The 26067-nt window shown below is 51.8% G+C and overlaps 17 protein-coding genes across 20 annotated transcripts; 9 read left to right on the top strand and 8 right to left on the bottom strand.

Annotated features, from left to right (window-relative positions):
• Positions 1-119: 119 nt before the first annotated feature.
• Positions 120-384, top strand: PPTG_24556 (hypothetical protein; the record flags this gene model as incomplete). Its single annotated transcript, XM_008917744.1, has 2 exons — positions 120-254; positions 325-384. 2 exons carry the CDS (start codon positions 120-122, stop codon positions 382-384), a joined length of 195 nt encoding a protein of 64 aa, XP_008915992.1.
• A 107-nt stretch (positions 385-491) lies between these two features.
• PPTG_19297 (hypothetical protein) lies at positions 492-1901 on the bottom strand (the record flags this gene model as incomplete). Its single annotated transcript, XM_008917711.1, has 4 exons — positions 492-835; positions 903-1312; positions 1388-1467; positions 1545-1901. The coding sequence occupies 4 exons, from the start codon at positions 1899-1901 to the stop codon at positions 492-494; spliced, it is 1191 nt and encodes a 396-aa protein (XP_008915959.1).
• PPTG_19296 (U6 snRNA-associated Sm-like protein LSm5) lies at positions 1737-2980 on the top strand. The gene is made up of 5 exons (XM_008917710.1): positions 1737-2087; positions 2196-2291; positions 2404-2431; positions 2519-2591; positions 2699-2980. The coding sequence occupies exons 1-5, from the start codon at positions 1994-1996 to the stop codon at positions 2729-2731; spliced, it is 324 nt and encodes a 107-aa protein (XP_008915958.1). The 5' UTR covers positions 1737-1993; the 3' UTR covers positions 2732-2980.
• Positions 2654-3451, bottom strand: PPTG_19295 (hypothetical protein). The gene has a single exon (XM_008917709.1). It carries the CDS (start codon positions 3377-3379, stop codon positions 3044-3046), a length of 336 nt encoding a protein of 111 aa, XP_008915957.1. The 5' UTR covers positions 3380-3451; the 3' UTR covers positions 2654-3043.
• A 69-nt stretch (positions 3452-3520) lies between these two features.
• PPTG_19294 (hypothetical protein) lies at positions 3521-5104 on the top strand. Its single transcript, XM_008917708.1, has 2 exons — positions 3521-3976; positions 4039-5104. Exons 1-2 carry the CDS (start codon positions 3555-3557, stop codon positions 4751-4753), a joined length of 1137 nt encoding a protein of 378 aa, XP_008915956.1. The 5' UTR covers positions 3521-3554; the 3' UTR covers positions 4754-5104.
• On the bottom strand, positions 4692-5856 carry PPTG_19293 (hypothetical protein). Its single transcript, XM_008917707.1, has 4 exons — positions 5465-5856; positions 5329-5390; positions 5173-5254; positions 4692-5108 (listed from the first exon to the last, which is right to left on the bottom strand). Exons 1-4 carry the CDS (start codon positions 5571-5573, stop codon positions 4870-4872), a joined length of 492 nt encoding a protein of 163 aa, XP_008915955.1. The 5' UTR covers positions 5574-5856; the 3' UTR covers positions 4692-4869.
• On the top strand, positions 5613-8273 carry PPTG_19292 (hypothetical protein). The gene is made up of 4 exons (XM_008917706.1): positions 5613-6052; positions 6120-6194; positions 6270-6298; positions 6368-8273. The coding sequence occupies exons 1-4, from the start codon at positions 5800-5802 to the stop codon at positions 8189-8191; spliced, it is 2181 nt and encodes a 726-aa protein (XP_008915954.1). The 5' UTR covers positions 5613-5799; the 3' UTR covers positions 8192-8273.
• A 17-nt stretch (positions 8274-8290) lies between these two features.
• Positions 8291-8791, top strand: PPTG_19291 (hypothetical protein; the record flags this gene model as incomplete). Its single annotated transcript, XM_008917705.1, has 1 exon — positions 8291-8791. The coding sequence occupies one exon, from the start codon at positions 8291-8293 to the stop codon at positions 8789-8791; it is 501 nt and encodes a 166-aa protein (XP_008915953.1).
• Positions 8792-8828: 37 nt separating this feature from the next.
• On the bottom strand, positions 8829-10311 carry PPTG_19290 (3-methyl-2-oxobutanoate hydroxymethyltransferase; the record flags this gene model as incomplete). Its single annotated transcript, XM_008917704.1, has 7 exons — positions 8829-8942; positions 9009-9349; positions 9424-9525; positions 9595-9649; positions 9683-9815; positions 9881-9945; positions 10009-10311. The coding sequence occupies 7 exons, from the start codon at positions 10309-10311 to the stop codon at positions 8829-8831; spliced, it is 1113 nt and encodes a 370-aa protein (XP_008915952.1).
• An 842-nt stretch (positions 10312-11153) lies between these two features.
• Positions 11154-11480, top strand: PPTG_24555 (hypothetical protein; the record flags this gene model as incomplete). Its single annotated transcript, XM_008917743.1, has 1 exon — positions 11154-11480. One exon carries the CDS (start codon positions 11154-11156, stop codon positions 11478-11480), a length of 327 nt encoding a protein of 108 aa, XP_008915991.1.
• Positions 11481-11833: 353 nt separating this feature from the next.
• Positions 11834-13412, top strand: PPTG_19289 (3-methyl-2-oxobutanoate hydroxymethyltransferase; the record flags this gene model as incomplete). 4 transcript variants are annotated; one of them, XM_008917702.1, is made up of 7 exons in its annotated part: positions 11834-12127; positions 12197-12261; positions 12341-12437; positions 12516-12570; positions 12649-12750; positions 12823-13163; positions 13231-13412. In XM_008917702.1, 7 exons carry the CDS (start codon positions 11834-11836, stop codon positions 13345-13347), a joined length of 1071 nt encoding a protein of 356 aa, XP_008915950.1. In that variant the 3' UTR covers positions 13348-13412. The 4 variants fall into 4 exon arrangements, with proteins under 4 accessions (XP_008915950.1, XP_008915951.1, XP_008915948.1 ...); XM_008917703.1 differs by having other exon boundaries at positions 12823-13412; XM_008917700.1 differs by having other exon boundaries at positions 12341-12570.
• An 86-nt stretch (positions 13413-13498) lies between these two features.
• On the top strand, positions 13499-16782 carry PPTG_24554 (hypothetical protein). Its single transcript, XM_008917742.1, has 6 exons — positions 13499-13846; positions 13919-14039; positions 14102-14158; positions 14225-14367; positions 14438-14803; positions 14945-16782. Exons 1-6 carry the CDS (start codon positions 13535-13537, stop codon positions 16586-16588), a joined length of 2643 nt encoding a protein of 880 aa, XP_008915990.1. The 5' UTR covers positions 13499-13534; the 3' UTR covers positions 16589-16782.
• PPTG_19286 (hypothetical protein) lies at positions 16522-18134 on the bottom strand. Its single transcript, XM_008917699.1, has 2 exons — positions 17145-18134; positions 16522-17069 (listed from the first exon to the last, which is right to left on the bottom strand). Exons 1-2 carry the CDS (start codon positions 18051-18053, stop codon positions 16713-16715), a joined length of 1266 nt encoding a protein of 421 aa, XP_008915947.1. The 5' UTR covers positions 18054-18134; the 3' UTR covers positions 16522-16712.
• Positions 18135-18146: 12 nt separating this feature from the next.
• On the bottom strand, positions 18147-21946 carry PPTG_19285 (hypothetical protein). The gene is made up of 3 exons (XM_008917698.1): positions 20819-21946; positions 20353-20751; positions 18147-20292 (listed from the first exon to the last, which is right to left on the bottom strand). The coding sequence occupies exons 1-3, from the start codon at positions 21689-21691 to the stop codon at positions 18217-18219; spliced, it is 3348 nt and encodes a 1115-aa protein (XP_008915946.1). The 5' UTR covers positions 21692-21946; the 3' UTR covers positions 18147-18216.
• PPTG_19284 (hypothetical protein) lies at positions 21600-23763 on the top strand. Its single transcript, XM_008917697.1, has one exon. It carries the CDS (start codon positions 21658-21660, stop codon positions 23545-23547), a length of 1890 nt encoding a protein of 629 aa, XP_008915945.1. The 5' UTR covers positions 21600-21657; the 3' UTR covers positions 23548-23763.
• Positions 23352-24233, bottom strand: PPTG_19283 (hypothetical protein). The gene is made up of 3 exons (XM_008917696.1): positions 23922-24233; positions 23790-23850; positions 23352-23709 (listed from the first exon to the last, which is right to left on the bottom strand). Exons 1-3 carry the CDS (start codon positions 24176-24178, stop codon positions 23638-23640), a joined length of 390 nt encoding a protein of 129 aa, XP_008915944.1. The 5' UTR covers positions 24179-24233; the 3' UTR covers positions 23352-23637.
• A 147-nt stretch (positions 24234-24380) lies between these two features.
• PPTG_19282 (hypothetical protein) lies at positions 24381-26067 on the bottom strand (the record flags this gene model as incomplete). The annotated part of the gene is made up of 1 exon (XM_008917695.1): positions 24381-26067. A coding segment is annotated over one exon (1595 nt), but the record flags the coding sequence as incomplete, so codon positions are not given.

The raw sequence follows: 26067 nt of genomic DNA, 5'->3' as shown, positions 1-26067 counted from the left end.
GCCAAAAAGGATCCAAAACTTGGGGGAATTACTATGGGAACACAACGAATGTACATAATTTGATGTGGTGCACATTGTAATGAGTATTTACCCATTTTGGATAATTAGGATCGGAGAAGATGGAAACGCCACCGAGAGGAAGGAAGGCGCCAACGCCTGCGTCGTCCAAGAAGCTGCACGCGCGTCTCAAGCGCCAAATGGAGGGTGAAATGGACGTGGAAGGCAACCCTGAGATGGAACGCATGGGCGACGAGGTGCCTGTGCACGCGGCCGCCATTAAACCACTGGTCGACGAATATGATGACGACGATCTCGACTGACCAGAATTTGAAGCAACGTATTAACGTTAACGGCGATGAGCTGGAAAATGGACACGCAGACTGATATTTAGAAGGAATAAGGAGACTAGGATGACAGTCCCGAATACTTGCTGGCCGTGCAATATCACACAGAACGGATTGTCTTGGTCTCCTGAGTTCTTCTTGTTTGGTCTAGACACGGCCGGCCTCCTTGATGGCGGTAAAGAAGGCACAATTGAAGACCGTCTTCATCATACTCTTAATGTTGTTCGTGTACAGACACTCGCGCTGGGACTCCTTCTGGATGCGAAAGTTGTACGTGCTCATGACAGCTTTGATCTCCTCGTACGTAAGCTCCACCGACTGGTCATAACGCTCGTCATCTTCGCCACTTCCGTCTTGCCAGTGGTACAGCAGAGGGCCCAGGTTGATCCAGTAGCCTCCAGGCTTCAGTAGACGCTCAAAAGCAGCAATGTACTCGATCACATTCGGCGCCGCATCAATAAAGAAGCACGTCACAATGCAATCCCAGCATTCTACAAGACGTGAGATAAGCATTAGTCTTCACAATAGCTGGAGAAACCTACGACATGCTCAACTTACCCTTGTCATTCGCGTAGGCCTCCAGGAACTCGCCGGCACACATAGAGAAGTCGGGCGGGATGGCAGTGCCGGTGTTAAGACCCAAGAGCTCCGCTGGTGCTACATCCGGGATAGCCACGGGACGCAGCAAGTCCGTGACTGTCATCGCATTAGACGGGTTGTGAATCCACGGGTGGATCTCCAACTCCATAGGCCGCGATATCCTGTTGGCGACAGTAGAGTAATAATTTAGCAAACTATCGACAACAATACCGAGCAAGGTGGAGCTGTACCAGTTGAGAATGAAGTTGCTTGCAAACAGCATCTGATACGAGAACTCGTTGCCTTGGACAGCATAGCCCAAAGAGGCGATCTCCAGCGCTAACCGTCCTAACCCCGCCCCAGGCAACAGCACACGAGGGCGATCCGTCCTGTTCAGCACCACCAAATCGTTTAGTTGCACTGCTGCTATATGAAAGGTAATGCATCATCAGCAGATATCTTACGGGCTATCTGGATCCACCATCAGGACGCGACGTAGCTCTTTGATAATGGGGGTATAGCACATGTCACGCTCCTTCTTACCCTACAACGATTTACAATACCACGGATCAGAGTACAGCAAGCGAGCGCATAGTACCATGCTTCCAAACGTCAACTGACCTCGTCCGACCAATCCCGCACAAACTGGTGCAGCGTGCTCTTGAGCTTGGAGAAGTGACGCAGAGGGCTTCGCAGCGGCGTCTTGGGCGTGACCTCGGGCAGCTCATAAGCTGGCCCATTCTCCAGCTGAGCCTGCACTATGCGCTCGAACAGAATCTGGTTGTGGTGCGTCGCGTTGACGAAGTGGTGCAAGTTGCGGAGTGTGGACGATGGCGGGAGGCGGCGCTGCATGTCGACGGGCATCGCTTGCATGTGCTTCTTGCGCCGGTAGATCTCGCGCATCATGTAGGACTCATACTCGCGGAACGACAACAGTACCGACTTGTAGTGCTCTTGCTCCTCCGGATCCTGCTCCATCGCGGCTCAGGTTCGAAGAAGAAGAGGACACTCCTTTCTGATGATTGGCACGTTTGGTATCATCGAAAAAACGATGTGGTGCACATACAAAAATGTACGCCACACCGGCGCAATCACAAAAGTGGGCAAAAAGCAATTGGCTTTTAGAACCGCCGACCATGTCCCAAGGCCGCATCTTGCCGCTTGGTGAGTGCTTCGAGACGCCCCCGTATTGGTTGCAGTATGCAGAAGGAAACTAACGGGGTCTGATCCACCGTCGTCCTTCTCGCTATTTTTTTCTCTGGCTGCTCGCAGAGCTGATTGACAAATGCATCGGGTCGAAGCTCTGGATTGTCATGAAGGGTGACAAGGAGTTCCTCGGCACGCTCCGGGGATTCGACGACTACGTTAGTAAGTGATGAAAGATAGCAGTGTAAATGATATTCTTTTGCTGGAATGTGTTGGATTAGCTGAAATGCTGACGTTGCCTGCTTCCGTGTGCTTTTGTGCTCTCGTTCTCTAGACATGGTGCTGGACGACGTGACGGAGTAGTACGTTGCGTTTCGACCTCGTGATATGTATAATACGGTAAGATGTATTGTTAACTAAGCTATTGCTGCCAATTTCTTCTCCTACAGCGAGATCACTCCAGAGGGCAAGCGTGAGGTGAAGCTGGACCAGGTTCTACTCAATGGCAACAACGTGTGTCTGGTACGTTTTTCGCCCACATTATTGTGTGTGTGTGTGTGTGTGTGTGTGTGTGTGTGTGTGTGGCTATGCAGCTAACAAGATAACGATCGTATCCTTGTGTGATCCAGCTCGTGCCTGGAGGATTTCCGAGCACGTCCTAGGCCATTGTTTTCGTATCAAATTTGGACGTTGTGTCAGAAAGCAGTAGAAGCATGAGATCAACGGTAACTCTATACCTGTTCCAATTCAAGACACTGCATCATCTGAAGCTGTATCAAAACGCCCAATTAACAGCCAGCCAAGGAATTGGAACAGCACAACTTCCGTAACATCTCTACCCCATTGGCACCATTAACACATTTGCGAAAACCCGATACACACACGTCTCCATTTTTGATTCGATGCATCCACCTGTGTTCCTTCCTACTCTGCCATCTCCGTCCCTGCGCTCTTCGTCTATAGTCTGTGTATGCTTACTTCTTGGCCTTCTCAGCGTTGTGGGCTTTGACCGACCGGCGGTTGAGCAGCACGAGGTAGCGGTGCTGCTCCTCCATGTCCAGGTTGTCGAATCCTGTGCGCTCCAGTTCGCCCAGCGTGGGCTTAGGATCCAGCAGCGTGAAGAGCCACTCCGGGTATTCGGACTTGTCCTTGAGCTCCGGGTGGGCGCCGTCCTTTAGGATGTTGGTAGGCACCACCTTGGTCAGATCCACAACTTCCTCCACCACAGCAGCTCCGCCCTTGCCCTTGGCCGCGAACGAACGTGCGCCCGCCATCAACGGCTTGGTCAATCTCCGCGTCGTCGCCAGCATTTTCACTCGCACTTGTTGCTCGTTCACTGTCCACACAGGCTTGATTCCCTCGTTTTCAAAAAATATTAAAACGAGAAAGCAAAAACAAAAATTATTTAGAAACCCGTTATAATAGATATCGATACTGTGTATCGCTTTCACCTTCGGAGCTGCTCGCCAGTCACATATAGCCATCATGGGCGGCAAGCAGAAGAAGCGGAAGGGTGCACGCACCTCGAATGCCGGCAAGGCGCAGGCCTTCGCACAGACCTGCATGGAAAGCATGCAGTCCAGTAAGGACAAGAGAGAGCAAAACAGACGCCGCATGCGTGTGGTGCAGCTGCAACGCTCGGTGGATCGAAAGCTGCAGGAATTGCGTGCATATCCCAAGAACCCTCCGCCGCCGAAGCCTCCAGCACGCAAAGGACCCAAGCCACCGTCCGAGTGGAAGCTTAAGGGAGCAGCGCGGCCAGCCGCGCTTCTGGCCAAGATCGCAGCTGGAGAATTGGACGAATGCGGCAACGAGTTCCCCAAGCCAGTGGAGACTTTCGACCTGTACGAGAAGATGCTTAAGGAGGGTAAAATGGCGGAACACAAGGACACCAGGGAATACATCAGGTACGAGTCAGAGCTCCGTAAGTATAGTTTAATTTGCATTGGAGATTGACTTGCTATTGCAGTCTGCTGAAGCAGCTTGCGGCAGCTTGTTGCGAGGCCGGTATGCCTGACCGTGGCATCAAGAACTATGAATTGTGCATGAGTTTGGACAAGACGGACTCTTTCTATTCACGTGAGGGTTTGGCGTGCGCGTTGGTGGATGAAGGTCGTGGAGCAGAGGCGCGTGCCTTGATTGAGGAGCACAAGGACGAGGACTCGGCGGTGCTTGCCTACTGCCAGGTGATTATCGAGTACGTGTCGTGGGAGGTGCTGGAAGAGGAGGGATCCTCAGAAGAAGTCGTACAAAAGGCGTTCCGCAAGGCGTTCGCGCTGAATCCATTCATGGCCGTGGTAACCGCGTACCATGAGACGTTCTTCCAAGTGATGGAGTATGTGGAAGAGATCAAGGACCCGAAGCGAGGATCTATTGAAGAAGCGTTTGTCTACGTCTCGCAGAATATTGGTTTATGGGTGGATACCGTGGGTGCTTATCAGTGGATTGAGAAGGAGCTGAACGAACTGTCCGAGCCTGCTGCTACAAAGGAGGACGTGTCGGATGAAATGTACCTCGGTATGTATGAAACAGCCATCGAAATGCACAAGGAGATGCTCGCTGAAGCTGAAGCTGAAGCCGAAGTTGCCGCTGCAGCTGAAGTAGAAGGAAGCGACGCAGAGGAAGACGACAGAGACGAGTTTGGCGATTTCGAGCCTGATGCTATTGACGGTGGCGACGACTAGTGATATCGCTAAATCAGCACTCCATTCCATATAGATCCCGTATTTTATTTTGCTCTTACGAGCGATGAGGTTTTGGTGGTAAACTTACACCCTCTTAGACTGCGGAGCCATGCGAGTTACTCCTCGACGTACTTGGCGAACAGGTTCTCTGGGTTGGTCATGGCCTTGAACTCGAGGTTGTTGCCGCTTGGGTCCTTGAAAAACATGGTCCACTGCTCACCCTTACGACCTGCGAAGCGGAGGTGAGGCTCCACGATAAACTTGATGTTGAGGCCCTGCACACGCTTCGAGAGGGCGTGGAACTCGTCGACTGTCAGAGCCACACCAAAGTGCGGGACCGGCACATCGTCCGCATCTGTAGGAATAGTCTAGACGTTAGACTGTTCTGAACGATAACTAATATAGCGTTGAATACGCACCGACGGGGTTGAAGAAGTCCACGCCACGGTAATCCTTCGTCACTTGGTGCACAACGAGCTGGTGGCCGAACATGTTGTAGTCCTTAGCGTTTCATAGCATTCAGGGGGAACGGAGGTCAGTACGACGAACTTGATAGAACCAGACTGAAGACGAACCTGCCACTGCTTGGACGAGCGTCCCTCGATGAAGCCTAGTTTGGTGCCATAGAAATCCTTGGCTGCAGAAATCACGGGGAGGTTATTAACGCATGAGTTGTACCGCTGAAAGAAGTCTTGGTCTTGCTAGTCGTACCTTCCGCCAGGTCGTGAACTGGCACAGCGAGGTGGAAGGGAGGCACTTGTGACGACATGAATCCCTTTCCGACGGGCTTAAGGGACGTAGTAATGGCGCGCTGCAGCATCAGGAGGTCGCTACTTACGAAGTGAGAGAGCTTCAATATGATGATCTCTTCCCTGGCTCTGGATTGGACGACTACCGTGATTGGAAGAGCACGGATAATACCCACTATACAGTAAGCGCAGTTCCAGAGGTATGGCTGCACCAAGTGATGTTTCTTTGGGAGCTCTTCGCGACTTCAAAGTAGTTTAGTTAAAGGATTGACAAAGAGTCGTCTTGAAAACGTAAAAATGCAGCGAGCTCGACGCCTTGCCCCGAAGTTTCGCCCTGCTCCTCTGAAGCCTCGCGCCAAGCTCCAGGAAGCGGACAGCTTCTGCGTTTCATGCGGCTGCCGCAACGTTATCGTCTTTCGACAGAACAAAAACAGTCTGAGGCTCATCAAGTGCCACAACTGTGGAGTCATCTCACCAGACTTCAGTCAATCCAAACCGCGATCAGGAGTTCGCGAGGATTTCACGCCACTGGACAAGGCACGAGCTCACGGTAAGACTCACACTAAGGTCTCGTTTGCTGCGTCTTCTAAAGCTCTTAATGGCTTAATGATCATCAGAAATGGCCGACCAGATTCTAGATGCATTCACGCACCAACGCACGAAACAAAATTTGCAACGAGCACTTGCATCTGGTACATCAAGCTCTAGAATTAAAAGATCGTTATCTAACCGAGCTAACAACTTGGATATCTGCCTTAATGGAACAGCTCGAGGAGATCTGGGGCTTATTTGTCATGTAAGTACTTTCAATGCTGCAATCAAAGCACATTCATCACTAGTCTGATCGTAGTTTTACGCTCCTCAGAAATACCTTCCCGTCGCGATTGAGATCTTCGCTCACGTGGTTTCCCTCTTCGGTTTCTCCGAGAGTATCGAAGGAGTACAGGAGAGTGTCCGAGTCATGCAAACGCACGCTAGAGATGACGAGCAACTCGTGCAAAAGCTCATCAGCATCCGGAGACTTCTCACACCTACTGGAAATTGGATCCAAGAAGACAAAGATGCTGAAAAGGATGACGAGCATCGCAGAGAACTGGGAACCCAAGCGCTTCTGCTGAAGAAAGAAGAAGAACGTCGTAAAGAAGTGCTCTCACAGGAGAACGCAAAGAAGGCTCGGCTACGAGCGAAGAAAATCGCTTTGGGTCTTGACCCGTCCGTCCAACGTCCTCCTGTTCTGTTGGACGTTCCCCCGCCAGTTGTAGCAGCTATCGAGAACGCGTCTCTGGAACTGCGAGTCAATGCCAAATTCGTCCAAAAATTCACGTGGTTTTTCAATGGCCATCCGATCGAAACGGAGGAATTCGTCTCCGGTATCAATCGATGTACACTTTTAGTCTCAAAACTAACTAAGCGGGTGACTGGCGAGTACTATTGCACGTGCGAGAATGAAGATGGGACGGTTACCTCTTCAACCAGTCGGGTATCACTCGCAATCTTGACACTCACTCGACTCGGAACGAAAGCTCTTGGAACGCTGGCGACTTCTTCCATGTACGTGTGCGATAAGAGTATGATGCTGACATGTGTGAGTGGCAAAATCAATCTGTACGATGCGAAATCTCTCGCTCCGGTTAAGGCATTCCCAGCGCTTCCGACAGCTATGAGAGCTCTGGTATGGGATCCAATAACAAAAATGGCGGCAGCATTTTCAACTTCTACCCAACAGGAGAACCCGAATGAAGCTCCCCAAGTGTACTTTTACTCAGTAGAGCGCTCCGATGGAGAGAATACCAACGGAATTGCCCTGACAACTACAAACCGTCGACGCAACCCCAGTAACATTGGCATACCCAAGTCGAAGGTGCCATCCATTGGCAATTCGCTCAAGTTTCAACTGGTGAACGTCCAATCCGTCGACGCAGTGACCCAAGTCCATGCAGCAGAATTCGTCAACAACGGGAAGATGCTTGTCGTGACAGACATGATGCATCAAGTCGCGCTGTACGATCTCTCCCCTTCGTTCCACTGCAAAAAGAATTTTCGTTTCGGTAGTGATGTGGTTTGTCACGTCGCGGTTAGTCCAAAAGCTCCGATGCTATTCGCGCTGGCATTCCGTAATAAACCGTCGATCAAAGTCTACTACATCACAACCGACAAGAAGACTACACGCACAGAGATATTAGAACATCATATCGACTTCAAGTTCCCTGTACACCGAACATCGTTTGATTTGTCAGGCGTTTCCCTGGCTGTGGCGGAAACTGGGTTCATGAAGTCGTGGGTCTCCATCGTCAATGTGGATAGGAAGACACCTTCCAACAAGCGCTTCGTTGCACACGCAGGCAAAATCTCTGGGTTGCAGTGGACAAGGAGTTCTTCTTTGCTGATTTCCAGCAGCCATGACGGGTACGTCAAGGTGTGGGATCCTGTAGCGATGTCCAATCTCTTGAGTGTTCACGTCGAGACGTACGGGGTTCATTCGATGCTGTTGATTGAGGAGCTCGCAGTTTTGATCACTTTGGGATACAACGACTGTCGTCTTCAAAGTCAATCAATTCTTCAATTAACCGAACTGGAGGCATCTCGACTAGTTGAATTGAACAAGCAAGCAGCAAACATCCAGAAGAGCTGGAAAGGCAGGAAGACGCGTCAGCTAATAGCCACGTACATCAGAGGCTCAAAGGCTTAACTCCATCTTCAGATAACCTCGCAAAAATAGACCCGGTGTCTATATGATTCTCAGCGTACCAGTTAGTTTTGGAAAACTTTTTTCCGACTACAAAGCGCAATGTCCTATGAGGCTAAACCACTGACAACAACCTCTGTGGCGAAAGCTGGCACGAGTGAGGAAGAGCAACAGACTCAGTCAATGATGTATGCGGCTCGAATGACGTACTTGGACAACTCGGAGCAGCGATCACCCGATCCGATGTTCCTAACACGCAAACAAGCTCAAAAGATGGCACAGCAGCAACAAGAGGGGTTGAAGATGCCCTTCAGGAGGCTCGAGAAGATGAATACTGCCAGAGCAACCAACGGACCCACCGTCATCAGCTGGAAAAAGAGCAAAGCGGCGATGGCAGCGCTGGAGAAACACAAGACATGGAAGCCACGCTTCCAAGCAGGGTGTCATTTCTACGAGTGTGTTGAAACAGGAGAATGCCGAGTGTATCCACAGGGAAATCCAGCTCTTATGCCTTCCGACGAGAACAAGAACGAGGCTGACAGTGACGATGACGACCCACCTTTCCCAGACAGCTTTGCATTTCTAAATGACTCTCGCAAATAGACCGCTTTCACTCTCTAGCAAGCGTATCTACTACGTTTTAGTAGACCTTCGTGACCTCCGAGTGCGTCATGTCTTGGTCTTCGTCGTCGTCCTTCTGGCTGTATTCGGTAGCCATCATATCGTGCAGCTTCTGCGTCTCCTCTTTCGACATCTAAAAGTCAGACATATGAATGTTAGTATTCATACCATATATACGAACTGTTTGGTTGTCACATGCCTTGTATGGAGAGTAGGCCTCACTCGAGAAGCGACCGCTCTCCACGTCGTCGCGATAATTCTCAAGGCCGATGCGGATCTGTTCGCCAACGTCAGCGTATCGCTTGCAAAATTTGGGGACGAACTGAGCATGATGCGGGTGCTGAAGCATCCCCAGGAGGTCATGGAAGACCAACACTTGGCCATCCGTCTCGGGTCCAGCACCGATTCCGACCGTCGGAATCTTCAGCAGCTCCGTCACGGCCTTCGAAACGGCTGATGGAACACACTCCAGGACAACAGCAAAAGCACCAGCCTTCTGCACAGCCAACGCGTCCTCGATGATCATTCGTGCTTGGGCAGCTACACGCGATATTATAAACGGAAATATGAGTGCACTTCGATATTAACAAGCTAGGCGTTAGTGAAGCATATACCCGTGCGTCCCTGAGCGCGGAACCCTCCCAGGACGCTAATGTGCTGCGGTCGGAGTCCGATGTGTCCCATCACAGCGATACCTCCATCAACGATAGTCTTGACTGTGACGGAACAGACATCGGTTGGTATCACAAACACAGTAACAACTACGATCAGATCATCTCTCGTACTTGTTTCAGCGCGTTCCTTGCCTCCCTCGATCTTCACGCAGTCCGCTCCGCCTTCCTGTTACCAGATCGAAATGTCAATATCGCCGACTTGCATGTCTTTATCATTGAACTGTGGAGTTCGTTCCTTCATGAGACGCTGAGCGTTCTTCAACGCTTCGAATGGTGTTCCTTCACAAGTGCCAAACGGCATATCCGTGATCACTAGCGGGCGCGTAGCTCCTCTATCATCGCAAAAAATAAACGTCAGATTAGTACCATGAAGACTGTCATTGCCTCGATCACCCACCGCTTGACCGCCTGAGTGTGATGAATCATGTCGTCCAGAGTCACCGGGAGTGTCGTGTCCATACCCTAACAGCAGCAAAAGTCCAGTTCAGTTGAAGCACCACACCTTCTCCATCTCTTTCGACGTACCAGCTCCACCATTCCGAGAGAGTCCCCCACTAGCAATATGTCAAAGCCCGCCAGGTCGACGTGCACTGCCGATGGATAGTCATAGGCCGTGACCATAGTGATTGGTTTCTTCTTGCGCTTGAAGATACCGATGTCGAGAGTTGAGACCTTGCGGCGTTCCAGCAGCTTGAGTGTGCGTGCAGCTGACTGGGCATTGTAAGAAGAAGAAGAAGAAGAGTCGCTGCTGAAGAGCCTGGAGGCGGAAATCGCGGGGTGAGTGCGGCGCAGAGGGCGGCGGATCGCGGCGGTCACGGAGCGAATCATGGTAGTGGCAACTTACTGATGAAAGATAAAGTGAAAACCTTTTGTTGGGTGGGCTTCAAGTACCCGATTAAGTACGAATGTTATGCAGGTACAGACGATCCCTTCGGTAGCAATCCCTAGAAATGGAATACTCCTCGATAGCAATAAATTAGCGGTTCCCGTTGACCAGTCACTTACAAACCCAAGATATTCCCTCTCACCCCTCAATCGTAAAATGGAGTACATTTGAAGTCAAATATTTCTATTGTGGGGTGATTAAATATGAAAAAAGTCATAACTGTCAGGAGATGCTCTTTAACTGCTTCTGGCTCAAGGTCCTCCTCAATCCACGTACTACGCTCCATATCGTCCTCGTCCAGGTTTTCTGAGCCGTTCTCAGAGCCATCTACAGCCAATTCTTGGTCACCAACTCCACAGAAGTGGAATCTTCTGCAGCTGTGTTCTCGTCGGGCGGGTTCAGCAGCACGTCCACGGACATTGGGTCCTTAACGTGCAGACGAGATAACATCGTCGCAAGCTCGGCGGACATTGCATCATCTTCATCTGGTTCTTCGTAGACGCAGTTGTAGTAGCCTAAAGGCCCGGTGTGCTTCCAGCACCTAGCGAAGAGGGACGGTGGCATGGCGTTCCAGCAAGTAAGTACTCCAAGAAATTGCCTGCCGAGTCCCCACCTTGTACAGCCGCACTGTTCCAAACCAAAGGTACTCGGAACCATTTTTATGGTACATACGTAAATAGGAATACCCTTAGACAGGAATAAATTGTGGGTTCCCAACGCGATGACTACCGAAGGGATCGTCTGTAATCATGCCAATGACGCTTTTTGAGGCGGCGGGCGAGCAATGGGGACGTCAAAGCGACGGACGCGGAGCTTTGCAGTGACGCATGACGCTACTCTGTGTGTGGACATCCGGTGTAGTGAGACGTGGTGGTGTGAGGCAAGTCAAGGCGATGAGGTTTGCACAAATTTACCAGGAGCTCGAAGATCTAACAACACAATTTCGCCTGGACACCCAAGGATTCAGCTCCGTGTAGTTAGTTTACAGACGCAACTGCAGCAGCAATATATTCAGCAACTTGAAGTATCAACTTGTTTTCAAGATTGTCGACGTCAATATTGCAATTCAGGACCACCGATCGGAGCTGTCCCAGCCAAATCGCTCCTGTAGCAGACCAAGAAGTGGGAACTGAATATATGTACCGTAACCGAGAGTGACCCTCGCGGCAGTTTGTAGTGCTTGGCAAGTTGCCAGGCAACGGGTTTGGATGCACTTGTCGCTGATCATCGCCACGTCCTTGCGCTGCCGATCGCCATTCCAGTGCAAGGAGTTACCGCTCCTCTCAACACCAAATTCATCTCATCATCTGTTCATCTGTTCATGAGTTATCCCTTCAACATCAACCCGGTGTCGAGCATGGATGTCGAGCATGGATGTCGAGCATGGATGTCGAGCATGGACATTAAAGTTGGATTCACTTCACGTTTGACACTCTTTTCGACAAGCCTCGTCAATTGATCATGATGCGGTCCGTGATCGCAGCGACCCGCCACCCGAAAGCGCTACGCCGTAGTCACCCAGCTATCTCAACCGCAACACAATTCAGCATCGAGGCTTCTTTCTCCTCTCGGTCGTCCGTACGTACCCTCAAGCTGCTCGAACGCCACAAGGTCTCAACCCTCGATATCGGTATCTTCAAGCGCAAGAAGAAACCAATCACTATGGTCACGGCCTATGACTATCCGTCGGCAGTGCACGTCGACCTGGCGGGCTTTGACATCGTACTGGTTGGGGACTCGATGGGCATGGTAGAGCTGGTGCGTGAATAGTTGGTGCAAGGACCAACAATCAGATACTAAAAGGCTGCCATTATGTTTGTGTTTCAGGGCATGGATACAACACTTTCTGTGACGTTGGAAGAAATGATTCACCACACCAAGGCAGTGAAACGGTACGGTCTCCTGTTGGCACGACAATGCTATTGGTGCTAATCTTCTTGCGGTCGATCGATGTACGTGCATCTGTTTTAGTGGAGCAACTCGTCCGCTGGTTATCGCGGATATGCCATTCGGCACATGTGAAGGAACTCCATATGAAGCGCTGAAGGGTGCACAACTTTTAGTGAAGGTAACCTCGTTCTCTATTTTTTCGAAGTACATTTCTTTTTACACAATAAAACGATTCTTACGCGTATGCACTACACAGGAAGGCGGTGCCGACTGTGTGAAGATCGAGGGAGGCAAAGAGCGTGCTGAAACGAGTATGAATGCTTTGGTTGTGTGTTCCTAGTATATTGTCAGCTACTTACGTAACTCTCTTTCTTTTTTACGGGATACAGTCAAGACGATAGTTGACGGTGGCATTGCTGTGATGGCTCACATTGGTCTCCGTCCACAGCACATTAGTGTTCTAGGAGGATTTCGCGCCCAGGGACGCACAGGTATTAACTTTTGTGGTTAGTTTGGTTGTGTATAGCTTCCTAACAATGTTGTGGTGATTGAATCGATTGCAGCGGCGCAAGCGCGTTCAATCATCGAGGATGCCTTGGCAGTTCAGATGGCTGGTGCTTTTGCCGTTTTAATCGAGTGTGTTCCCATCGCTGTAGCTCAACACGTGACAGAGCTGTTGAAGATCCCCGCAATCGGTATTGGTGCTGGCGCGAGCACGGATGGCCAAGTGTTGGTCTTCCATGACTTGTTGGGTATGCTCCAGCACCCTCACCACGCACAGTTTGTCCCAAAGTTCTGCAAACGGTATGCTGGAATTGGCAAGCAGATCCGAATCGGTTTAGAAGCCTACCGCGATGATGTTGAAAGCGGTCAGTTTTCGAGCGAGGCGTACTCTCCATACAAGGTGCGTCGTTGCAGAAGGAATTTACTTTCGTAACTTTGACTTATGTATCCGTGGAAATGCATTTTAGATGTCGAGCGAAGAAATTCAAAAGCTTCAAGCTATGATTGCTGAAGAGTACAATACGAGGTTCAAAGAGGAAGACAAAGATGGAGTGGCGCTGTCTGAGATCACCAAAGTTTACTAACAAGTGGTACTGCAGCGAGGCGTAAGAACTAATTTGAAATTTATTTCATCACCTGTTGTAGTAAATTTTGTTTCACTGCGATTGTTGACTAAAGCTAAGAAATCTTACGAAAGTTTAGATAGAAAATCTTAGAGCGCGACGCTTAAAGATCGACCATTTGACGATAAGGCAAGTACGCGAGATCGACATGAAAGGCATCAACGTCGAGGAGTTGGAAGATGACGAGCCACCGATGTTGGGAGAAGCCGAAGCTCCAGTTGAAGACAACCAAGTGGAAGACTCGACGAAAGATCAAGACGCAAGTATCATGGACGAGATGTTAGCGGTTGCTCAACGTGCCAAAAAAGATAAACGCAAGCAGCAGGACAAGGAACGCAACCGGACATCTTTTGGCCAGGGGCTAAAGAAGGGTTTCTTCAACACAACCAAAATGACTACGAAGAAAAAGGGGACGCTAAAAAAGAGTACAACAACTCTGGAACCTGCTCGACAGCAATCGGTACGCGACTTGGCACCTTAGCGTTTTTCATTCTGTTGCGAATTTACGCCATTTGCGTGAATCTGCATGCAGCGAGATGAACGATTGCTGATCGTGAACCAAAAGCAAGAGGAACCTGCGACAGATAACTCGCCATTTGTCTTCCCGGAAGTTCAGGAGGCGATGAAAAGCATGAACCAGCTCGACCCCAAAGGTTCAAACGAAGTCACAAACAACATGTTTACATATGATGATAACGTTACAATGTTGTTATAGAGTGGATGAACGAGCGCTTCTTCGAGAAACTTGCGCGGAATCCGAAACTTGCTCAGGGTAAGTATATGAGACGACAACGATATTTTGCAGAAGGCTAATCTCGTTGATACCCGCTCGTGTCAGCGCTACAAAACCCGTCGTTCTCGAAGTCAATTAGCGAGATGCAAAAAGACCCTGCTGCAGCCATCTTGAAGTACCAGAAAGACCCCGCCGTGTCCACCATGCTGCGAGATTTCATGGAGTTCCTTGGCAATCACTTTGAAGAGGTGCGCACAACTCGCAATTATCTTAACGGGCAAAGACTGATACGGTGTGTGCATTGCTCTGTTGATGTAGCTGGGCGCTTCAGCTGAGGCCGCGAAATCTCAAAAAAAATCCGAGTCACAGCAGCAACAAGACTCGCAACCATTGGAAGGTCTTCGAATGAGCAACAAGCATAAAACGCTAGATTTTCCGAAAGGACCCGCGATAGTTGATCTGGACGAGACCCGACGCCAGGCGATTGCTGGGATGCAGCGTTCACCCGAAGAAGAGGAGCAAGTTCAACGGATTTTGAAGAACCCTGAGCTGCTGGCTGCGCTGTCGGATGGGAATCTGATGCAACGCATTCACGACTGTCAAGAGTCTCCGGGAGAATTGCAGCGGCTTGCACATGACCCCGTGCTGGGGCCAAAACTGCGGTTGCTAGTACAGCACAACATGGTGCAATTTGCATAACGCAGAACAAGATTTTCGCTTTCGATCTATGCTTCATTGCGATCTTCGATGTAGCCATCTGTCTACTTGATGTGTCAGACATAATGTTTCGAATTCAAATTTCGCGCCAGCTCATTGTTAGTTCAGAATATCTCAACAATAATGTCGGAGCACGGCACCGGCGGTTCGGGGCTGCGCTCGGAGCAGCAGGCAGCGGAGCGCATGGCGCGTGAGCTCATGGACATGAAGATTGAGACAGCCCATCTGCGAGAGCGATTACGGCTGCGCGTGGGCGGCGATACGACGGCGGCGGAGCTGGAGGCAGAGGCCTTTGCGCTGCAAACGGCGCTGGGTGAGGCTCAGCAAACGCTTAAATCTCGTGAGGCGGAGCTGCAGGCGCTGGATCTAAAGTATCAGAAGGCGATGCACGGTATGGTGCGACTTGATGAGGCCTGGAAGCTCAGCAAGACGCAGATGAGGAAGGCGCAGGACGCACAGCAGGCGGCAGAACAGCGATCGTCGGAAGAGAAACAGCGAGGCAACGAGCTCCAGCGGCAGTTAGATGCAGCCAGTCAGAGGGAGACGACACTGGCAAATAGAGTGGATACGCTCGTACAGGAGAAGCAGCAGCTACAGCAGCAGAGAGACGAGAAGGAACAGGAGTCTAAGAACAGGGAGATGCAGGTCCACGAGCTGAGAGCGCAGCTGGAAGTCATGCGACATCAATTCGAGACACAGATGAAGCAGCAGGAAGGAGCCACGCGAGAGGATGTTCGAAGACTGCAGGAACAATTACAAAAGGCGGAGGAACAGGCTGCAGCGTTGAGAGGAGAGATCCATGCCAGACAAGATGAGGCAGCCAAAGTGGAGGCCGAGCTGAGAGATACGAAGAAGGCGGAGACAATGACGAAGCAGAGACTCGTGCAGCTGACGGAGGACCACGCAACACTGCGTGTACACTTGGAATCGGCCAAGTTGATCGCTGTGGAGAGCACCCAGAGGGCGATTCAGGCCGAGACTGAGAATGAAAGCTTGAAAACGGAGCTGGAGGAGTTAGAGAGCGTGTTAACGGAGAAAGAGCAGACTGTGCAGACGCTGGAGGAGGAGTTGGTTGAGAACCAGAAGAGGACAGAGGGGGTGCTGGTTAAGAAGAAGCAGGCGCTGGAGGAAACGGAACAGAGACTGACAAAGGAGTCTCAGGAGATGTTGCAAGCACAGGAGGAAGCGTGGAGCTGTCGAGAGAAGTTTTTACAAGCAGAAACTGAAAATTACAAGCAGAAACTGGCGCGTATGCAGGCATTTCACGTGGAACTGGCGCAGTTGCTGCAAGTTAAACAGGGAGAGAATGCGGAAGACGAACAATTGGAAAGCGTCGAACCGGCCATGCTCAAGGCGCTGATAGTACAGGAAATCAACAAACGCGACGTCCTCACAACGACATTAGGTCAACTGAAGCTGAAACTTGGGGCAACCAAACGACAACTTACCTCACAGAAGCAATTGGAGGCCGAGAACACGAAATTACGAGCTGAGTACGAGAAGGCAAAGCTGGCAATGGAAAGAATGGCCACACGGAAGGCCAAGAGTCTCAATTCTGTGACTTCTGTAACAGTCCAACCAAGAAGTCGTTCATCAGAGGGAGATGCTGGCAAGGAGAATCGGACAGTAACGCCGATCATTAAGCGACAACTGGCTGAGGATGAAGCTGAAACAATTGACGTTAGGACCACACCGCGGAAGGCACAACGCACCAAACATGTATATGTAGCTTCGCGGTATCTAAGCAAATGACACACTAACGAGGTATACTAGTTCTTCATAAATCTTTTAAACCACGACAAGGTTCAATTCGTCGGTCATAGGCTGTTCACAAAGAAACTAAAGGCTAATTACTCTCAAGGCAAGTGCTCCAAGATCACAACTCGTGCTTCTCCGTTGGGAAAGGCTCTTCTTCTTGCTGATGCTGGTGTAGTGACCAGCCAGGAACGCTCTTCTGGTCCTTCACACGCAGTCGAATGCTTTCGAAGCACTGGAAAGCTTTCGAGGGCTGGATCTCTCCGTCCACGATAATTGCAGAGACTGTCTCCTTCGCACCGAGGTAACACGGAACGTATTCGTTTACTTGACCAAAGGTGACAAGTACACCACCATTGCTGAGCTGCTGCGGGAAACGCTTTGGGCAGGATTGAACTTGTTGCTGTTGTACACCTCCCCAGTATGGAGCCCAGGCCACAGAGCCGCCTTCCTCTAGGTTCTGACCGTCAATTGCCACCTATTTAACAAGATAAAACACACATATTAGCACTATTGACAGCAAAATAGAGATTATACATCTGCTAATACTTACAAAGATGCTCTCGTTGACGAAGGCAAAGGTGGGATCAAGTGAGAAGATCTCGACCGCTGCGCGCTGCTGCATCTTCACCTCCGTCATCACATTAAATGCCACGTAAGTCGCAGCAGTCAACAGCACCAACGTCTTGGCCCACACGCGGTGGAAACACGTCAGCGTCACCAGAACCCCAGTCAATAGCACCGCCAATTCGCGCACCACAGGTGCATCCAAACTCTTCACAAGCGTCCAGAAATCGTCGTCCAGCCGTCTCAACGGGGCGTCAGGGTTCCATGCAACAGACAGCGCTCCCAAGGCTTCCACAATGAACTCCCTACCACCTCGCAGTAATCTCTCACCACACTCCACAGGCGGTTCCAGATCTAAGTCTCTCCAGTTCAGTACATTGGTCAACGCCAGAGAATCCACACTGCACGAGACGCCATACAGCGCCAATCCAACGCCCGCGAGTGTCAGCAGATTCAACAGCGCTTTGGATAATGCACCAGCGAGTCTCGGACTCTGCAGCGGCCATAATTGCTGGTCGCTACGGGGCAATGAGATGTATAGCAGCATAGGAGCCACACCCATCACAGCTAGCGTCCAGGCCACATTCTGCACCCAGCCACCACCGGCCACCCACCGCTGGGTGAAGCTCCATCCAAGCAGCTGCTGAGGTCTCTCCAGCCAATCCTCATCATTGTCCTCCGACTCGTCCGAGTCCGAATGCCACGCATCTTCATCACTATCAGGGTCTTCGGCCTCCGAGTTTTCCTCCTCTAGTTCGTCCCATCCACGCTGCGACGCGTCAGCTGCCAACATGGCGTCAATCTGCTCGTCTTTTGTCTGGATGTACGCGTCATTCCACTTGTCGTCGATGAAGACCGGCTGCTTGGACGCCTTGGAGCGCGACCGCGTCAGCATCGTGAAGCTTCGGGGACTTTGTCAGGGCCTGTCGGATGGAGATTTGACCGTTTGAAATTGTGACGGCCAAGCGATATAAATAGAAGCTTATAAAATACAAGTGTAAATGTATTGAAATGACTGCACACGTATCTTATGTAGCCATTTAGGTGGTCGTAATACATCACCGGAAGAAGCTACGAAGGTCGTCGAGGTTGAGCCGCTCGCTGCGTCGCTCGTCATGGGCCTTGGCCACTACAAGCACGTGTTTGGCGAGCTTTTCCTTGCGTTGTTGTAGCTGCAAGATCATATCTTCCACTGTGTCTTTCACCACGTAGCGCTTCACTATCACGTCTTGTGTCTGACCCAAGCGATGTACACGGTCCACAGCCTGCTCTTCCACGCCAGGATTCCACCACGGATCCAGCAGAATCACCACTGACGCGCACGTGAGATTGAGCCCCACACCTCCAGCTTTCAGACTGATAACTAGAACCTCGACGTCCGGATCTTTGGCGAATTTGGTCAACACTCGCTCACGTGCCTCCTGGTTTAATCCACCGTTGAATGTGCAGTGCGTGAAGCCATGACGCGTCAGGAGCTGCGAGACCATGTCCAGCATCGACGTCCATTGCGAGAAGATCACAACCTTGCGCTTCTGTTCGGGTGATTCGATGTTCTCGTTCTCCAGTTTGATGGCCTGTAGATCACGCTGAAGCTGTCGAAGCTTGGCGGACTCGAAGCCTGTGCCGTCGTCGTCTCCAGACGCGATAACTTTAACTGAGTTGTTGTCTACTGAGCTGTTGGCTTTAGTGTCGTCACTCTGAGTCTTCGGGGGCGGCAGCTTGAACACTTTGGCCATATCCACCACAGTTCGACACACGGGACAGCCGTTGTCGGGGTCATTAGCGAGACTGTCACGCAGACATTGGTTACACAAGACGTGGGCGCACGGCGTCAGCACTGCGTCCTGTGGTGGGTCCAAGCAGATTGGGCATTCTTGAGAGTCCAAACCATCTTCAACTTGTGCGATCACGCTCTGGATATACGATGCTGTCAAACCTCCGGCCAAAGCACTTTCTTGGTCGTCTGCCAGTAGTTTTGTACGGTTGCTGCTAGCCTGCATGTCCTTTTGCAGTTGCGCTGCAATCCGCTGGTAATAAGCTTCCGAAGTTTCGTTCTGCTGAGGCTGGAACGCTGACTTGACTGTATTTATCCTTCCATTCGTGTCGTCTGGCTTCAGGGCTTGCTCGAAATCCTTGCCCAGAGCGAGCAAAGGATGGTCACAAGCTTGGCGGAGACGCAGCAACAGCGCGAAGATGGCGACGTAGCTTGTCGTGGCTGCACCGCTAGCGACGAAACCATTGAACTCTGCTCTGCTTTTGTCGAATACTGCTTGGTAGAAGGTACGCTCATCAGGGGAAAACTCCAGCTTTACCAAGTCAATGTGCTTCGGTGGAAGCTTGACTATCATGTTACCCTGTTTGTCCCGCGAGTGCTTTGTCCGCCGCAGTAAAATTGGCGTCAGAATGGCCTTTAAGCGGCCAAGCGCGTTCACGTCGTCGCCGTCTTCATAAGGCTTCGTAATCACTCTCTTCCACCATGCAACGCGAGACCAAGGCTGGTATTGAAGGAAGCACAGAAGCGAGAACATATCGTCCAGGGTATTCTGAATGGGGGTTCCAGTGAGACACCAGCGATGCGTCGCAACCAACGCAGAGCATGACTTGAAGTAGCCCGTTGTCCTGGTCTTGATACTATGAGCTTCGTCAAGAATCACGCGGTTCCATTCGGTCGTCGTTAGAGGACTATCCTTCCCGTATTCAGCTGATAGCACTCCATAAGTAGTGAGCACGAGGTCGCACTTGGTGAAAGTCCCCGTGCTGAGTCCAGTGCCAGTGTCACGATCGTCGCCATAGTACAAGTGAACACTCAGAGTGTTCGGGAGGAAACGCTCTTGTGCTTCATTCTTCCACTGGTGTAGCAAGCTCAAAGGACAAACCACCAGAGTCTTGCCTGTCATCTTCCGTTTCCCTCGACCTGGTGAGTCATCGTTATCCACGGTAGATTTCTCTTCACCGATGTGTTTCTGGTAAGCGACTAGCGATAACATCATCATCGTTTTACCCATTCCCATGTCGTCTGCCAGAATTCCACCGAGGCAAGGGGCTGGAGGCTCAGGCCGGGTCAAGGATGCACTTTTCTCGAAGGGGTTGACGTAGTACGAACTGTTGGAACGGAAGTGACGCTCCTCCCACATCTAAATGCAGTATAGTTAGCATATTATTCATAATGTTAAAGCAGTCAGGTAGAAACTTACTGGATCGTTGCTTTCTTGCTCCTTGACGCCGGTCCTCAACTGGTTTTCTCGCCACAGCATCCACCTGAGAGCTTGTTTCTGGTGATCTCGCAGCTCAATAGCATTCAGATACTGTACAAGGTGCTCCGACGGATCAGTGTTTGAACCTTCTGCTGCGTTGTTAAGCTCCGTTGCACCAACGCATTCGGAGAATAGAGTATCGAGATCCTCCGGGTTCACCTGTGACAACGGATCCTCCGCGTCGGAGCTCGAACGCAACGCCAATTTATCCAGCGAGGGCGTCTCAGCTCCATTGATCATCTGTAGCAAATTGTATAGCTGATCCGAGAGGTGGAAGTTGGTGTCGCCTTCTTTGAAGACGTCGAACGCCTTCACATTGACGTACACAAACACAGTCACCTGCACATACACACAAAGTCTCGTAAGAATATTGGAATAAACCGAAGCAGAAAGTTGCTGGACGAACATCAAACGACGCGAACATATGAGCTGACACGGGAGGAGTTTCGCACACTCCTCCGAGCCTCACGAGTCCACTCTTCATCAACGGATGCAGCAGCGTCTCCATACTCCTCTCTAAACGTCCAATCTGCGACTGCTGCAACGTCACGACCCTCACAATGCCTGAAGCTGCAATGCTGGTCGACAATCCTGGTCTCAGTCGCTTTTTGCCTGCGTTTTCTGCACGTAGCAGCAGTTCGTCTCCCCCTTGAAGCTTTACACCTTGGCGGTTCACTGAGGCCTGCATTGTGGTCTTGCCCAGCACTTTGAAGCTATTATTCTCTGCGATACCATTCTCCAGCGTCTGTATTGCCCTCTCCAGTCTCCGTTTGGCCTCCTCATCCTCCTGAGCTGCGGTGTCTGTACCTGTCAACCGTTCAAAGTACTCGGAGGCCGCTCCGGGGACACTGAAGCAGTTGCGCTGCAGTAACGCCATCATTTCGTCGCTCGGAAGGTCGATACCAAGCTCCTTAAGTTGCTGTAGCTTCTTCTGGACGCGCTGCTGCTCCTTCTCTGCGGAGCTGCCCACACCGAAGAGCAATGACGACTGGGATTGCAGCGGTGTCTTCACCTTCACTTTCTTAATGCTGCGGTTGGACGGCGGTGGCATCTTTGAGAGCCGCGCAGTGAAACACATTGCGCATTGACCCACCGGCGCCTCGTTCTCGAACGTGCAGCGCGAACAGCTCCACGGCTGAGTCGCCATTATTGCCGCCAAATCACTGAATGGTGTAACCCAGATGTACCTGGTTACACTAGGGTACGCCGTTTTGCTGGTCCAGACCACTTCTGACAACTGGAATAATGCTGGCCGCAAGTCGCCGAGTCTTGGCTGCATGCAGCACCCGTGCTGTCACCGCCGTGCGCTTTGAGAGTAGCGGTGGCCATGCGCAAACGAGGAAGGTGAAGGTTCTCAGTTCACGTTTGCCCAGCGACGGACCGGGTCTGGGAGACTTTTTGCGTGAATCGCAGACTCATGACCACCAGCGAACGGCTGAGGCAGCGCGCGAGCCCAGCGAGATGAATTTCCCTGTACCTCCTACAAATATGCGATCGCTAGAGGAACTGGAGGAAGAGCAGACGTTGCGCCGTCGCTCCTTCTTCATTGAGACGTACGGCTGCCAGATGAACTCGGCCGACTCGGAGATCGTGCGTGCCATCCTGCTGGATAATGGCTACACGCCGGCGTCCACCGCCGACGCAGCCGATGTGGTGCTCCTCAACACATGCGCTGTCCGCGATAACGCAGAGGCCAAGATCTGGAACCGCCTCGAGTCGTTGCGCCAAATCAAGGCCAAGCTATTGCGCCGGCAGCACAAGGAGGTGCAGACCGTCGGTGTCTTAGGCTGCATGGCCGAGCGACTCAAGAAGAAGCTGCTCGAATCGGACAAGATGGTGGACCTAGTGGTGGGACCCGACGCTTACCGTGACATCCCCAATCTATTGCGCGTCGTGCTTGGCAGTGGCGAAGCCGCCGTCAACGTGCAGCTCTCGCTGGATGAGACATACGCCGACATTGCGCCTGTGCGCGCCGACCAACACAGTCCGTCGGCCTTTGTGTCAATTATGCGTGGTTGCAACAACATGTGCTCCTACTGTATCGTACCGTTCACACGCGGACGTGAGCGCAGTCGTGTCATGAACTCGATTGTCGACGAGGTGCGTGCACTGAGCGGCCAGGGCGTGAAGGAGGTCGTACTGCTCGGGCAGAACGTCAACTCGTACCATGACAAGAAGTCCGAAGGCGCAGCTGAGAAGGGCCGCGGCTACGTTTCGTCCGCCGGCTTCAGCAACATGTTCCGCTCGCGTGACGCTCCTGGCTTCCGATTCGCCGATCTGCTAGACGAAGTCTCGCGTGTTGACCCGGAGATGCGTCTGCGCTTCACGTCGCCACACCCGAAGGATTTCCCGAACGAAGTGCTAGATCTCGTGAACGAAAGACCGAATATTTGCAAGCAGATCCACATGCCAGCTCAAAGTGGAAGCACCACAATGCTAGAACGCATGCGTCGTGGCTACTCGCGTGAGGCGTACCTGGCGCTGGTGGACAACATGCGTGCTCGTATTCCTGGTGTGGCGATTTCCTCTGATTTCATCGCTGGTTTTTGTGGCGAGACTGAGGAAGAGCACGCCGATACGATCTCTCTTATGCGCCAAGTGTGCTACGACCAGGCTTTCATGTTTGCCTACTCCGTTCGCGCCCGTACGCACGCAGCACACCGCATGGAAGATGACGTTTCTCAAGAAAACAAGCTGCGTCGCCTGCGAGAGGTTATTGACACGTTCAGTGAGGTGGTGACGCGCAAGAACCACGTCGAGGACTCGGAGCGTCTGCACATTGTACTCGTCCAGGGTCCCAGTCGCCGATCGACGGATGAAAACCCGAAGCTTACGGGTCTCACAGATACTAGCAAACGCTGCGTGTTCCCCAACCAGGAAATACCGGGATCGTTGCGTGCTTTCACGAAGCAGGCAGGAGAGTTGGCATCCGAGTTCCTGCCTCTGCCCAGTGTTACATCTGAGAGCGTTCACGCTGCTCCGGGCGACTATGTGCTGGTGCGCGTCCGCGAGGCTGGGCGTCACACTCTCCATGCTACGCCTGTGGCACGCACCACGCTACAGGAAGTCGCAGAGCTTGTGCCAGCAGAGCTGCTCGGCGCCCGACCGCATTCGCAAGACGCGCTGGAGCTATAGATATTAGACGCTACATTTCCTTACGAGGCAGCAACCAAACACCATGTAGTAGCAAAAGAAGCACGTATTTTCCCCTCATCATCTGCTGACCTAGTGAGCGGCCACGGCGCCTTTGGCAGCCTCCGCCGCGCGCTTCTGCATCTCCATCTGCATGTTGGAGATCTGCTCAATAACAAAATAACAGCCAGTAAAATGTCAGTCACCAGCGTTTTGCAGAGTTACAGCAGTGTAGAGTTACGTACGTTAGTCCGAATTCCGACGGCCTCCTTCTCCTTGGCCTCGATCTTAGTATTGACCTTGTTCCTGTAAGGTAGACGCAGCATTCGGTTAGATACCTCCATATCTCTCCGAAGTTTCTTCTGCTGGACACTCACAGCTCGTTATTAATGAATTCGAGACGCTTGTTCACATTGCTCTTGGCCTCGTCCACGTCTTGTTTGAGCAGCACTGGACCCACGAGTTTGTAGACTTTAGCCTCGTCATCCAGCAGGTCCAGCTCCTTCTTCACCATATCGTTTTCATTCGCCTGTTGGGCGTACGTCTGACGCTGCGTCGCTAGCACTTGCACCTCGTCCTGAAGGGAACGGTAGCGCGTCATTTCCGCCTCGACTTGATCCTTCAGCTCAGCCATTTTCACGCCACGCAATTAGAATTAGAGATCGGACCACAAACGCTTACCCCCAAATATATTCCTACTCTGATAAATTATATTTTTGGCATATCAAATAAGCTTGAAACCACGGAGGTTAAAATACGATTCAACTTCTAAGAGAGTTGAAGGCGTTTTCTCTTCGGCGAAAGGAGTGCGGATATGTCGTGTGACTCATGGTAGATTGGAATGAAAGAAACATGTATTTTTTTTTAGAAAATGCAGATAAACTCATGCAGAACTACTGCAGTAGCAATTGGCAGATGATCCCCTCATTTAGGCAGCACTAGTGCTGGGTCCGCTTTTGGTAGGTTGGCGCGTGGTGGACACTCGCTTGGTTCCACGAGGCGACGTGACCTCCGTTGTGATTACAGTGAAGTCGCCCTCGACGGTGATCTTGCGGGTCGTGGTCGAGGCTGCCGTTGCTGTTGACTGGGTTCTCATAGGCGACGCGTACGTGGTCGTCTGCGTAGCACCGCGAGTCGTCTTGGTGGCCAGAGGCGAAGCGAAGCCGGCACTCGAGCTGCTCATAGACCTGGTCGTCTGCTCTGGAGACGAGTAGGCAGTGATCCTCATGCTCCTCGTCGCATTGGTCGACTGCGGTGACGCGAAGCCCGCAGGAGAGCTTATCGGTGATCCGAACGGCGACCTGACCAGAGATCCACGTGCCTTCAGCTGACGCCGGAGAGGCGAGTACGACGTGCTCAGTCTGGCCGTCGATCCGCTGCGTACCGGGCTTCCGACCGGAGTGCTCGTCCTCGACGGAGCACCAGCACCGGGCCCACCAGTAATGAGCACCATGTCGTCCGAGTACTTCATCAACCCAGAGAACATGCGGCTGCGACGCAGTTGACGCTGGTTGTTAAAGCCTTGGATCATGGTAACCTGGTGGTGGATCTGCTGCTCTTCAGTCAGGTTAAGCAAGTAACCAGACACCTTCACGTTCGGAGGACACACGAAGCCAAGTTCCTGGAAGTACGTGATCAACGACTCGCCAGTGCCGTGGAACAGCACTTCACCGTTCTCCAGAATGAGAACATCCTCGTAGTACGCACACTTCTTCGGCACAACCTGAAGTGCTGACAGCACGAATTCCACCTCCATCAACTGAGTGCCGTCAGAACCCGTGCGCGTGCGGCAAACTTCGTCAATCAGCAGAGTTCGTTGAAACTTTCCAACTCCGAGACCCAACTGCTGAACAGCAACGCCAGGGTAATGGAACGACAGCGAGCGCGCAATCGTCCACGTAGCTCGCTTTTCTTCGTACGTGCCCGTATTAAAGAATCCATCCTCAAAGCTTACGAAGTTCTGGTCGCAGAAATCACGAGCAAAGTTGAGGAGTTCTTTCCTTGGCATGGCTTTCGACAGGCTACGGCCACGACGCTGCACGTACGAGACGAACTGAGGCAGCCAAGTCTTGACAAGACGCCGGCGCTTCATGTCCCACAAAGCAGAGCCCTTACCAGTACGGTGCTCCGTCAATACAGCTGACTTCTCTTCCCAACTCGATTCCATCACGCTGCGCTTACTACCGTCCGTACCAACAACTGAGGCAATCTTAATAAGACCGACAGTATCACCAACACCCTCCTCCCGCATCTCCTTCACCACACTCGTGCTCGACTCGCCCGACGCGGCCTCCGTCACTTTCGTCGTCGTCTCCACCTCGATCATACGCTTCACCACACCGCTCGAAGTAGTCACCTTGCGGATCGTCGTGCGAACCGTCTTCGTGACGATGCTTCCGTTCGCGCCCGTCGTACGGAACACCTCGGTCTTCACCGTGGCGCCCGCGGAACCGTCCTCATCCGTTTCCTCCGTAGTCGACGAGCTAATCAGAGTCGCCTCCGACGCGGACGTGCTCGACGTGA

Source organism: Phytophthora parasitica (genome assembly GCF_000247585.1).
Source record: "Phytophthora parasitica INRA-310 unplaced genomic scaffold supercont2.113, whole genome shotgun sequence".
Lineage (NCBI taxonomy): Eukaryota > Oomycota > Peronosporomycetes > Peronosporales > Peronosporaceae > Phytophthora > Phytophthora nicotianae.
This window is presented reverse-complemented; position numbering and strand designations above follow the sequence as displayed.